This window comes from Triticum urartu, chromosome 2 (genome assembly GCF_003073215.2).
Source record: "Triticum urartu cultivar G1812 chromosome 2, Tu2.1, whole genome shotgun sequence".
NCBI classification, from domain to species: Eukaryota; Viridiplantae; Streptophyta; class Magnoliopsida; order Poales; family Poaceae; genus Triticum; species Triticum urartu.
In genome coordinates, this window is record NC_053023.1 from 689,722,118 (window position 1) to 689,736,356 (window position 14,239).

General features: G+C 50.1%; 1 protein-coding gene across 1 annotated transcript; it reads right to left on the reverse strand.

Annotated features, from left to right (window-relative positions):
* Positions 1-13,017: 13,017 nt before the first annotated feature.
* LOC125534127 (polygalacturonase inhibitor-like) lies at positions 13,018-14,025 on the reverse strand. The gene has a single exon (XM_048697423.1). It carries the CDS (start codon positions 14,023-14,025, stop codon positions 13,018-13,020), a length of 1,008 nt encoding a protein of 335 aa, XP_048553380.1.
* Positions 14,026-14,239: the final 214 nt, after the last annotated feature.

Consider the following 14,239-nt stretch of genomic DNA (forward strand, 5'->3'; position numbering starts at 1 on the left):
CAATACCTTCATCGCTTTATTTACTAGATGAGCAATACAAAATAAATTCATCCACTTCAAGTTTCACATTCAAAGTATTAGAAATGTTAAATCCTGATGAACAACTTATGAATTTTGCACAAATTACTATTTTTTTAGCAAGACCATGAAGTGTCAAAAAATATTTCATCATTATTTTGCAAGACCATCATGAAGAAAAAACCACTTTATCATGGAGATGCGACACAACAAAGAATGCTAATTCCACCATGCAAAAATTATATATATATCATCACATCACATACAACTTTGACACTTAAGAGTTGGAAAAACAATCATAGTGCTAATGTCATCCATTGATCAGTATTTTGCAAACTATCCACCTGCAAACAACATTTTGCAAACTATCCACCTGCATGTGGGACAAAATTCAAATGCTAATTTATCTGTTTGCAAGCTCTACTAAAACACATAATATACCACATACAATCACATTTGCATCATTTTCTCTTATTAGGACAGTCAATAATATTGCATTTGCATCTTGCCACTAACTTCTTTCAACAAGAGGTCGTCACTAACTCGATCACAAATCGAACTGGAACACAGCAACAATCATAGGGAGGTACAAAACTAAGAAAAAAATAAAAAAAAATCCTCACTTTTAGAGAGGGCCGGCTGGTCGGGGTGGGGACGGGGCGAGCTGCTGCTCAAGTTGGGGAGGGGGCGCCGGACCAGCAACAGAGGAGGGCCGTGGAGGGGGCGCCGGACCCCGGAGCAGCGGTCGCGGCCGCGAGCGCGCCCAGCTCACCAGCAGCAGGAGGGGACGAGGACGACGGGGCCGCTGCGGGGACACGGGCGTTGGCGGGCGGGGACGGACGGCGGCGATGCGGGGTGGGCGGGGACGGCCGGAGGCGGTTCGGGGCGGGGACAGCCGGCGGCGGAGCAGAGCGGGGGCACGCGGTGCGGGGCAGGGAGGGACGGGGGTCGAGTGGGTGCGGGGCGGGGACGACGTGATGCGGCCAGGGAGGGGGCGGCGCCTGCGCAGAAGAGGGCGGCAGCGGTGCGGGGCGGGGATGGCTGGCGGCGGCGGGATCGAGGGGCGGAGGGCGGGGATCGAGCGGCGGCGGGGCTGGATCGAGTGCGCGGCGGCGGGGCTGGATCGAGGGTGGATAAGGTGGACGATTAGATAAGGTTTTTTTTGGTTTTTTTAGTGTGAGACGCCGGTTGGATAAGATGGGCGGTATGCCGACGGTGTATAACCGTCGGCATGCCTGTTTTACATTAAATTTAATTTATTTTAGGAATGTCCTTACTAAATTAATTATTATTTATACATAAACTAGCTATCCATGTGACAAGTTCGGCACCATTCTAAAGTACAGTAAAAAATTAAAAATATATTCGGTCGTACCTGCACGCCACCCGACCGGACTATATCCTAGCCCCGTTGACGCGGTGATCTAGCCCCCGCGGAAGGGGGCCAAACCTCGGAGCCCCAAGACGGGCGTCTACGCATGCAACATCACTTTCACACATGCATTAGGACCCGGTACGGTGTTTCGGTGGCATTGCTACACCCGGAAGGCCACCACAAAGCCCAGTTGACCGATGATCTAAGTGATGGCGGTACTGCCGTCCGTGGAGGGAGGCAACACCCCAGTGACCCAAGACGGGCGTCTATGCATGCAACATCACTTTGACACACGCATCAGGACCCGTTACGGTGTTTCAGTGGCATAGCTACACCCGGCAGGCCACCACGAAGCCTAGTTGACCCGATGATCTAGCACTTTGACTTCCACCGGACGGGCATGCCGCCAAATCTTGCGTAGGCGGCCTCTCACAAGTCTGGAAGTGTTTTGGCGGTTGCAAACGCCCGACACGCGTCTCCGGGGTGTGCCCCCCCTCACGGACGGCGCCGCCGCCGGCACCTGGAGGGGGGAAACGGATGCGTCGGGTCTACACGGAGGGATATTGCTGTGGGTCTGGCCCGGATGTTGCTCCAAAGTGTTCCTATGGGCTGACCTAACACAACCGGGTGGGGAGGTTCACTGCTCCAAGCCCGTCCGTGCAAAGTCAAAGGGCTAGATCCCGTGGTCAAACGCTACAGGGTTAGGCGGGACGGGGGGCCTGGGGGTAGCAATGCCACCGGAGCGTCGCACCGGGCCCTCATACATGCGGGATGGTGTGGTGGCATGTCCGAAGAGGCGGCACGCGTCTCCGGGGTGTGGCCCCCCTCACGGACGGCGAAGACACGGTAGTAGACGTTCTGCGGTAACGATGCGGTGTGAATATTATTAAATACTCGGAGCGCGATAAAATCATGAGTTTTTTTGCACGACGTGGGCACATGTGCTATAGGAACGATGGTAATTTTTCATATTTTTTGGTGATGCAGAAGTTTCCGAAAAATTCCCACTACGCGGATTGCTCTTCGCGCGTCTACGACTGTGGCCGGCGGCCTCCGGGGGCTAGCATGCCGCCAAATCTTGCGTGGGCGGCCTCACACAAGTCTGGAAGTGTTGTGCCGGTTGCAAACGCCCGGCACGCGTCTCCGGGGTGTGCCCCCCCCCCCTCACGGACGGCGCCGCCGCCGGCACCTGGATGGGGGAAACGGACGCGTCGGGTCTACACGGAGGGGATATTGCTGTGGGTCTGGCCCGGATGTTGCTCCAAAGTGTTCCTATGGGCTGACCTAACACAACCGGGTGGGGAGGTCCACTGCTCAAAGCCCGTCCGTGAAAAGTCAAAGGGCTAGATCCCGTGCTCAAACGCTACAGGGTTAGGCGAGATGGGGGCCCTGGGGGTAGCAATGCCACCGGAGCGTTGCACCGGGCCCTCATACATGCGGGGTGGTGTGGTGGCATGTCCGAAGAGGCGGCACGCGTCTCCGGGGTGTGGCCCCCCTCACGGATGGTGATGACATGGTATTAGACGTTCTGTGGTAACGATGCGGCGTGGATATTATTAAATACTCGGAGCGCGATAAAATCATGAGTTTTTTTTGCACGACGTGGGCACATGTGCTATAGGAACAATGGTAATTTTTCATAATTTTTGGTGATGGAGAAGTATCCGAAAAATTCCCTCTACGCGGATTGCTCTTCGCGCGTCTACGACTGTGGCCGGCAGCCTCCGGGGGCTAGCATGCCGCCAAATCTTGCGTGGGCGGCCTCTCACAAGTCTGGAAGTGTTGTGGCGGTTGCAAATGCCCGACACGCGTCTCCGGGGTGTGCCCCCCTCACGGACGGCGCCGCCGCCGGCACCTGGAGGGGGGAAACGGACGCGTCGGGTCTACACGGAGGGGATATTGCTGTGGGTCTGGCCCGGATGTTGCTCCAAAGTGTTCCTATGGGCTGACCTAACACAACCGGGTGGGGAGGTCCACTGCTCAAAGTCCGTCCGTGCAAAGTAAAAGGGCTAGATCTCGTGGTCAAACGCTACAGGGTTAGGCGGGATGGGGGCCCTGGGGGTAGCAATGCCATCGGAGCGTCGCACCGGGCCCTCATACATGCGGGGTGGTGTGGTGGCATGTCCGAAGAGGCGGCACGCGTCTCCGGGGTGTGGCCCCCCTCACGGACGACGATGACACAGTAGTAGACGTTTTGCGGTAACGATGCGGCGTGAATATTATTAAATACTCGGAGCGCGATAAAATCATGAGTTTTTTTGCACGACGTGGGCACATGTGCTATAGGAACGATGGTAATTTTTCATATTTTTTGGTGATGCAGAAGTTTCCGAAAAATTCCTTCTACACGGATTACTCTTCGCGCGTCTACGACTGTGGCCGGTGGCCTCCGGGGGCTAGCATGCCGCCAAATATTGCGTGGGCTGCCTCTCACAAATCTGGAAGTGTTGTGGCGGTTGCAGACGCCCGGCACGCGTCTCCGGGGTGTACACCCCCTCACAGACGGCGCCGCCGCCGGCACCTGGAGGGGGGAAACGGACACGTCGGGTCTACGCGGAGGGGATATTGCTATGGGTCTGGCCCGGATGTTGCTCCAAAGTGTTCCTATGGGCTGACCTAACACAACCGGGTGGGGAGGTCCACTGCTCAAAGCCCGTCCGTGCAAAGTCAAAGGGCTAGATCCCGTGGTCAAACGTTACAGGGTTAGGTGAGACGGGGGCCCTGGGGGGTAGCAATGCCATCGGAGCGTCGCACCGGGCCCTCATACATGCGGGGTGGTGTGGTGGCATGTCCGAAGAGGCGGCACGTGTCTCCGGGGTGTGGCCTCCCTCACGGACGGCAATGACACGGTAGTAGACGTTTTGCGGTAATGATGCGGCGTGAATATTATTAAATACTCGGAGCGCGATAAAATCATGAGTTTTTTTGCATGACGTGGGCACATGTGCTATAGGAACGATGGTAATTTTTCATATTTTTTTGGTGATGCAGAAGTTTCCAAAAAATTCCCTCTACGCGGATTGCTCTTCGATCGTCTACGAGTGTGGCCGGCGGCCTCCGGGGGCTAGCATGCCGCCAAATCTTGCGTGGGCGGCCTCTCACAAGTATGGAAGTGTTGTGGCGGTTGCAAACGCCCGGCATGCGTCTCCGGGGTGTGCCCCCCTCACAGACGGCGCCGTCGCCGGCACCTGGAGGGGGGAAACGGACGCGTCGGGTCTACCAGGAGGGGATATTGCTGTGGTACTGGCCCGGATGTTGCTCCAAAGTGTTCCTATGGGCTGACCTAACACAACCGGGTGGGGAGATCCACTGCTCAAAGCCCGTCCGTGCAAAGTCAAAGGGCTAGATCCCGTGGTCAAACGCTACAGGGTTAGGCGGGATGGCGGCCCTGGGGGTAGCAATGCCACCGGAGCGTCGCACCGGGCCCTCATACATGCGGGGTGGTGTGGTGGCATGTCCGAAGAGGCGGCACGCGTCTTCGGGGTGTGCCCCCCCTCACGGATGGTGATGACACGGTATTAGACGTTATGCGGTAACGATGCGGCGTGGATATTATTAAATACTCGGAGCGCGATAAAATCATGAGTTTTTTTGCACGACGTGGGCACATGTGCTATAGGAATGATGGTAATTTTTCATAATTTTTGGTGATGGAGAAGTATCCGAAAAATTCCCTCTACGCGGATTGCTCTTCGCGCGTCTACGACTGTGGCCGGCGGCCTCCGGGGGCTAGCATGCCGCCAAATCTTGCATGGGCGGCCTCTCACAAGTCTGGAAGTGTTGTGGCGGTTGCAAACGCCCGGCACGCGTCTCCGGGGTGTGCCCCCCCTCACGGACGGCGTCGCCGCCGGCACCTGGAGGGGGGAAACGGACACGTCGGGTCTACACGGAGGGGATATTGCTGTGGGTCTGGCCCGGATGTTGCTCCAAAGTGTTCCTATGGGCTGACCTAACACAACCGGGTGGGGAGGTCCACTGCTCAAAGCCCGTCCGTGCAAAGTCAAAGGGCTAGATCCCGTGGTCAAACGCTACAGGGTTAGGCGGGACGGGGGACCTGGGGGTAGCAATGCCACCGGAGCGTCGCACCGGGCCCTCATACATGCGGGGTGGTGTGGTGGCATGTTCGAAGAGGCGGCACGCGTCTCCGGGGTGTGGCCCCCCTCACGGACGGCGATGACACGGTAGTAGACGTTTTGCGGTAACGATGCGGCGTGAATATTATTAAATACTCGGAGCACGATAAAATCATGAGTTTTTTGCACGACGTGGGCACATGTGCTATAAGAACGATGGTAATTTTTCATATTTTTTGGTGATGCAGAAGTTTCCGAAAAATTCCCTCTACGCGGATTGCTCTTCGTGCGTCTATGACTGTGGCCGGCGGCCTCCGGGGGATAGCATGCCGCCAAACTTGCGTGGGCGGCCTCTCACAAGTCTGAAAGTGTTGTGGCAGTTGCAAACGCCCGGCACGCGTCTCCGGGGTGTGCCCCCCCTCACGGACGGCACCGCCGCCGGCACCTGGAGGGGGGAAACGGACGCGTCGGGTCTACGCGTCGGCACGATGATCTAGCCTTTGACTTTCACGGGACGGTCTTTGACCAGTGTACTCTTCCACATGGTTGCGATTGGTCAGCCCATAGGAACAACCCCGAACACGGTCTGGACCCAACCAACCAATATATTCCCTCCGGTTCTACCCGACACGCACGATTCCCCCCTCCAAGTGACGGCGGCTCTGCCGTTCGTAGAGGGGGGCACACCTCGGAGCCCAAGAAGGGCATCTACACATGTCACAACACATTCACACACGCATCAGGACCTGGTACGGTGTATCGATGGCATTGCTACAAGGCGGTGCGAGATTATGATAAAAAAGTCATTTAAAAGTTGTCAAAATCTATGGAAGTATGAATTATTTGTGATTTTTACTAAGTATAAGGACCTATATGCAAAATTACATGAGGTTATATTTTAACGTACTCAAAAGTAAAAACAAACCGAATATTCATAATATAGGGAAAATTCTTCTTGAAATCCATATATAATTTCTGTATGTTTAAGTCTATATAAATTAGATTTAAACTAATCAAGTCTAAATTTTAAAAATATAAAATAAGAAATAAAAAACATATATAGACCACAGAAATAAAAAACATATAATTTCTGTATGTTTAAGTCTATTTAAATTAGATTTAAACATATATGCCGACGGTTTGGCCGTCGGCATATATAGACCACAGATATGCCGACGGCCAGGCCGTCGGCGTAGATAGCACACCGTGTTTTCTGACAACTAAAAAAAGTGTACTAACTATGCCGACGGCCTCCGTCAGGGCCGTCGGCATAGTGGTGACGGCGTCAACTCCCCACCCGGTCCTGGGTCGGCGGGCCCATATGTGTGCCGACGGCGTATATATGCCGACGGTCCCCGTAGGTATAGTGGGGGAGATGCCGGCGGCTAATCTACACCGACGGTGCCCGTCGGCATAGACGAAGTTTTGCCGACGGCTTCTGTACGCCTACGGCTTTTCCCCGGCCGTCGGCGTATCTCCATCTATGCCGACGGGGGCCGTCGGCATAGCTAACACCGTCGGCAGCGTCATTTATTCTGGTAGTGATACCTTTTTAAAATTTTGAGCGCCAACAATGGCAAAATAATTTTACTAGACACTCTATCTCGTTCTACCCAGTTCTCCTAATTATGTTTTTGCTTAGATTTACTCCGGTCCATGGACACAATGGAATACTGGTTGTATCTGAATTGTGCACTTGTCTATTATTTGTGAAATTGTTTATTAATATTTGTTTATGATTAATCTATTTCTCGGCAATACATATTCACAACTTTTTATTGGTTCATCCGCAAATTTTTTTTATTGGTTGATGCCTCTTGTACTCACACTGCATTTGTATTCGTAATTATAATGACATGAAAGGAACACAATTATTTGTATTTACATATATAATGTCATGAAAACAATCCAGACAAAAACCTTGTTTAATTTGTCCATTTTCCCGATCAACTTAAGAGTAGTGGCATGTGAGGGATGAAATTCATATCAAATAGCAGACAAGGAACTTAAAAAAATTTGATGGCTTGTAAGGCATCACATGTTGTCATCTTGAATTGTTTGAAGGAGTAAGTTAAATCATAATTTTATTTAGAGGGTCAAACGGACAAGTGTAAAAACCCACCATATATTGATTAATTTAAAACATTCATTACAAAAAATTTCATGCAAGATGGAATAGTATTAAAATAATACTATCAGACCTATTATCAAAACTAAACTTTGCAGTCTCGTTAGCCACCATAGTGCCCCTCATGTTAATCTTCAATATCTTTAATATCCACCATCAGCTTAGACACATTCAATGCCTCCTTCTTTAGATCCATCAGAGTAGGCCTGTTAACATACTCCTTTCCAAACACAGAAGCCACCAAAGAACATTCAGTTTTGAAAATAACGGGCTTGTCAAGAGTGGTACCAATATGCAAGCCGGATAGGGTTGTTCTTAGTTTCGCTTCCTTGACGCTATGGCAAGCTCCAATGTAATCCCTAGAGGAGATGATAACCTGTGGGAATTATTAAGGAGAGTAAAAATAGGCTTCTTCCATTAAAATTGTGGAACTTAATAGGCGCATCCTCGGAAGAACTAAAACAAGAGGAATAACATTCTCAGCTGCGGGCCAAGTGACAGTATGGTCACTGTGTAGCCTAGGTTGCTTTATCGATTTCTAGGGTGTGTTTTATTTGGGGACAAGGTAGGACCAGGCAAAGACGGGACGATCCCAGATAGTGTCTAGGCCTCCTTTGGTTTATAGGGTAGGAAAATTATAAGAATAGAAAAGTCATAGGAAATGAGATGACATGCATCTCAAATTCTATGAGTAGGAATAGGAAAGGAGATGTCCTTTGTTTCACATCATAGAATTTTTTTTCATTGAGTCTAGGCTAATATTTATTTTCCTATAAAATATGGAGGATAGGAAGATTTTCTCCATAGAAATAGAATTCCATTCATACAAACCAAAGAGCGCTATAGAAATTTTTTCTATAAAAATCCTATCCTATGAAATTTCTATAAAATTCCTTCAAGAGACATGAAGGTCCTTGTGTTTTTAGTTTGGTAGGAGGGATGAAGCAGGGATGGGATGAATCTTATATAATGTCATCTCGTCTTCTAGGCATTTCATCGAGCATCATGGCTAAGCTCTTCATCTCTTCCAACCCGTGCAATGGCGAGGTCCTCCTGGCGACCAAGGCGCGTGGGCAGGGACGGAACAAGGTTGAACGCCGGCTCCTCCTCGTCCGGGGCGGGCTCCAACGCGCGCCCCACCGGCCGGAGAGAGAGGACGCGATGAGGGCCACGACGAGGAGGTGGAGGCTGGCAACCTTGTCCCGTCGCCCTTGAACCCGTTATACGACAGGTCGATGGTCCAGAAATTCACAACGGCGAACTCGGCTGGGACGCCGCCGGTGAGCTTGTTGTGGGAGAGGTAGAGGTATGAGCCCTTCCTGAGGAGCTGAGGCGGTATCGTGCCCGTGAGGTGGTTATAGTCGAGGTCGAGGAAGTAGAGGTTGGGCATGTCCCCGAGCGACGCCGGGATTGGGCCCGTGAGCTTGTTGGAGGAGAGGCTGAGGTAGCCGCGCGCCGTGATCTCCGACAGGAATGACGGCACCGTGCCGGAGAATATTAAATAACTTCATCAGCTGATCCATAAATCACAAAGCAATCCGCAAGACAGCTCGCGCCCAAGCCCATGCGCAAAGGCCTCGCTTCTGCCGTCCTGCTAGTCCCCTGGATGCTTTGGAAGCACCACAACGACTGCGTCTTCAATCATGGCCGCCCCCTCATTGCTGACTTGCTCACAAAGATCAACGAGGAGGTCACTCTTTGGGCTGCCGCTGGCGCGTTAGGGCTTAGAGCCATCATCCCGCAAATCTGGGATGTCCATTGACTATCATCACCCCGAATTGTAACCGCCTCCCAGGAGGATTGTAACTATTAAACCTTCTTCTTTTCAATACAATGAAACGCAAGCTCTTTTGCATTTTCTCGAAAACAAGCTTAAAATTTGTCACCGCCTCCCCCGAAATGCATTATTTTTCCTCCCATAAAAGAATGCAAACAGACACCGTCGAGAACGACAAGTGACATGTAAAGGCACTGATGGTTGGGCACGTTTTGCAGCTGAACTAGGCCTCACACTGACCGACTCGCTGGTGAAGTTCTCCCCCACCCACACCATACGGTGGTCTCTGGAGTATGACTCAAAAATCGTCTAGCAATTACGGTAAATACCTGAGAAATATATCAAGTATCTTCATCAGCTGATCCATAAATCACAGGTCAGATTCCATAAGAATTAGCTTGAAAAATATAATAAATATAATTAACAAACCAACACAGTGAATTAAGATGCTCTGAAGAAAGTACAGGACAGGCATAAATGCCGTGAATTCACCAAACTGTTCAATTGTTTCCACCAATGATAGATAATATGGACTGGACTGCTGCGATCAGGCACATATTTCTTGAAGCAGGAGAAAAAATCATGCTGGCATAAAAAATTTGAAGCGGGAGAAAAAAATCATGCTAGCATGAATGACCCGTTGCTCTTCTTTTATTTATAGCTAACAAACTTAAATACGCGTCACACACAGATGCAAGATTTAACCCATATATGAGAGGAGAGTCATCACAGAGACTCAATACTAATTAATACTACGTATTAACATGACTAGTTTGGAGTGCCATGATATTGTTGTTCCTGTGCCAATTTGAGCAGTGACTAGTGCTAAAGAATGAATCGATTGAGTGGAACAAGTGCTCCGCCTAAATATTTGAACATTGCATGCGGTCCTACTACCCTGACCTTGAAAAGAAATACTTTCATGTCTTGGCACCAAAGTAATAAACTTTCATGTCTTGGCACCAAAGTAATAGCTCAACTTTTCTCTAACCATTATTATACTTCTCTCGATATATATACATGGGTGCATCCATCAGATCATAATACTCCCTCCGTCCCATAATATAAGATGCTTTTGCAATCTGTTTTAGCTTGCGAAAAATTGTGGGACAGAGGGAGTAGTTGGCATTTGCAGCAGCTAGCTAGTGGATAAAGAAGATAGTTTGATGGTGCAGGTAAGTATGGCATGTGCAAACACTTGTATGATGTACATGAACTGCTATTGTACAGAACATATTTGCATAACACATACACCAACAAATAAGCATCAGTGGGCAGAACATCAAAAACTGAAATTCATACAACAAGAATCCCTAAGCAGAGATAAGAAAATCAGCTCATGTTCATTAAAGAACTAAACCACTGTACTGTATCACATCAACATGATCTGCTAATGTGCAGAACACATTTTCAACACACATACAACTTGGTAATATGCTGCTCACATGAGCACAACACACACACATGGGTTAGAGATGAACATAGACCACCTACATCAGAAGAGAATTGCTAGAGGCAAAGAGAGGAGGTCACCGTGGCTGTTTTTGTAGCCGATGCCGAACCCACCGCTGCCGCCATCGCACGGAAGCAACAGCGCCAAGGTACCTGGCACGCTGAAGGTCTTTGTCGTCTGCATCGGTTCGGTGATGGTGTTGTACCAAACCGAATCCTGCCACACAAGGACAGGAGAAATAACAAGTTAATTTGACATATATGCTTGTCATTGAGAAGTATTACCTCCGGCCCATAATATAAGACGTTTTTTGGCACTACTACACTAGTGTAAGAAAACGTCTTACATTATGGGATGGAGGGAGTAACAAATTAAGCAAGCCGAGGTTTCTTTGTTACTTATATAAGTGGTCCTAAAAGTGTTCCGGTAAATAAGCTAAGCAACATGTAGCAAGTTTATTTGATTGCTTTACGTTGATTACACACACCAGTAAAATTTGATTGCTTAGCTTTGCACACAACAAGATTTGATAGCTTTGCATCAGTTACAAACACAAATACACCGAAAACCGAGCAGTGGCACGATAGGCAGGACAAGTGAGCATTCTTGCATCTGCATCAACTAAGTAACTCGCTAGGGTGGTTTGATTAGCAGCAGCAGAACACCTTCCAAACTTCTAATCTAATCCCTAATTAGATTCGATGTTCCAAACTTGTGAGCCACATGGGCACATACTGGAATATGCTCTAGCATGCTTGAATCAGAAAGAGCAAAAAGAAAGAAAGAAATTGCATTGAACAGGGAGAGGAGAGGGGAGGTGGACCTTCCAGGCTTCCATGGACGGGAGAGGTGTTAACAGGCCACGCAGAGAAGGAGCAGACCCTGAGCTTGCTGTGGGCGTCGTCCTGGTGGGGAAGGAGCGGACCACGAGCAGCATCCATTGCTTCGTCCTGCTCGCTCACACCTATAGAGATGAGAGCACAGTGAGAGTGAGCAGAGGAGAACTCCATGGACGAACACATTTGCAAAAGACATACACTTGGTAATTTCTTGCTCAAATGAGCACAGCACACACACATGGACATGGGCAATCTTCTCACATCTAAAAACTGAAAGATAATGAATAGGTTGCAATCATGCATCTTAGTGGAACCAAGCAATAGAAAAGAAGTTCAGTTGCATTGTGCCTTTTGATAGATGTACGGTTTGCATCAGAAACTATGCACGGAGCATCAAACCATGGAATTTCATCTGAGCTAAAAATAAATCCTACAGAGGCAAAACATGCTGGAAGAAAATTTGAACCCTAGCCCAACTCATGACTGACTTAAAGTTCCAAAGCTGCAAGAGGGCTTGAAGGTTGCACGCACATAACTGACTGTGCGTCTCTATTATATTCAGTATAGAAGACAGGAAAGTTTGAACACTGACTGAAAACTGTTATAGCTCAAAGATTTGAAGGAAGTTAGATTCTCATAGCTCAGAACTGAGAAAATAATGACTAGGACCCACTGTATGTACCTAGTCACCGCAGCAGTTCAAGTATTTGTGACACCACGAGGGGGCCCTGCTTGGGTCGTCCCACTCCATCTCGCCTCTGAATCAAACACCACGAAAAATGGAATGGGACTGTCCTGTCTCGTCCGGGGACATGACTCAAACCAAACACAGGCTGAGAACTGTGGACCAGCACGTCTGCTGTAGTGCTGTTGAGGCAACAGAAATTTCTATCTGTTATTGGGCCACATCAGCACGTAGGACTTGTACGTAGGTCTAGCATTGCTCATTCAGGAGTAATATAAGGTTCAACTCAGCAAATTGCTTATGTGACAATGATTTAATAGTGAGAGATGATTTGAGTAACATAGCTAGTTACTCATACTATGAATAACATCACACATACCAACACAAGATAAATCTATAAGCTAATAAATTAAGTTACTAATCTAAGTCACTCCCCACTATAAAGATAACATAGACTAGTAACATATGCATGTTACTACTCTAAGTTACTCCCCACTATGAGTAGTCTAACAAGCAGCAGGCTAATCCAACTGATGAAAACACGCAGTAAACAGTAGTAGTAAGCCACAGGGATGCTATCCTTTATTTCTTATATGATAATAAAGTTGTAATTATCCATCCATCAGATTACAGCCGGACGTACGGGTTGGTCGAGAGTGGAGACGACGATCACTGCTTGCAGGGTGGAAGTGGACTTCCACACAGCCCCTTGTTGTGCTGGAAGCAGGACTGATCAAACCAGGCCATGTTGCCACCGGCGGGCACCACGCCGCTGAGGCGATTGTAGCTCACGTTCAAATAATTCAGCATCATGTCCACCACCATCTCTGGGATGTCGCCGTAGATGTCGTTGTGGCTCAGCTCCAAGCTGTTGAGGCCCTCGGGCAGCTGCACGGCGGACAGGTTGAAGCTGAAGGCATTGTGCGACAGGTCCAGGTTCAGCAGCGGCTTGTTCGCGCCCAACAGGAACGAGGCGTCGCCCTTGAACCCATTATACGACAGGTCGATGGTCCAGAAATTCACGGCGGCGAACTCGGCCGGGACGCTGCCGGTGAGCTTGTTGTGGGAGAGGTAGAGGTATGAGCCCTTCCTGAGGAGCTGAGGCGGTATCGTGCCCGTGAGGCGGTTATAGCCGAGGTCGAGGAAGTAGAGGTTGGGCATGTCCCCGAGCGACGCCGGGATTGGGCCCGTGAGCTTGTTGGAGGAGAGGCTGAGGTAGCCGAGCGCCGTGATCTCCGACAGGAACGACGGCACCGGGCCGGAGATGCCCGTGGAGATGATGTCGAGGAAGCTGAGGGTGGCGTTGAGGCGGGTGAGGTCGCGCGGGATGGTGCCGTTCACGCCGGGCACGTAGTTCAGCACCAGCTGCTGCAGCGCGGTGAGCCGGGCGATGGCGGCGCCGGGCAACGGGCCGGCGAGGCTGGCGTCGTTCACCAAGGACACGCCGACGACACGGTGCGTGGAGCCGTCACAGGAGACGTTGGCCCACTCGCAGCACGGGGTGGCGGACGTCCATGAGTTGAAGTAGGAGGCGTTGCCGAAGGCGGATTTGATGGCCAGCAGCGCCGCCTTGTCGCCGGGGTGGCACTCGTTATTCGTCCGTGCCGCTGCGGCTGCGGCGAGGAGCACCACGACGACCACGGTGGCGCAGTGCTCCACGAGTGATGAGGCGCCCATCTTGTCTTAATTTGTGAGTGAATGAATGAACGAATGGTGAGTGAGATGATACTGGTTATGGAGAGTCCTCTCGCGCCATGCATATATATTATATGTAGCCATGTAGGCTTGCAACTTGGAAAGTTACTTTGGTGCAAATTCATTCAAATGGGAAATCAAAAACTGCAGGAGAAGGCAATAACTACGTGCGCACCCTAACCATGGGCGCCTGCCT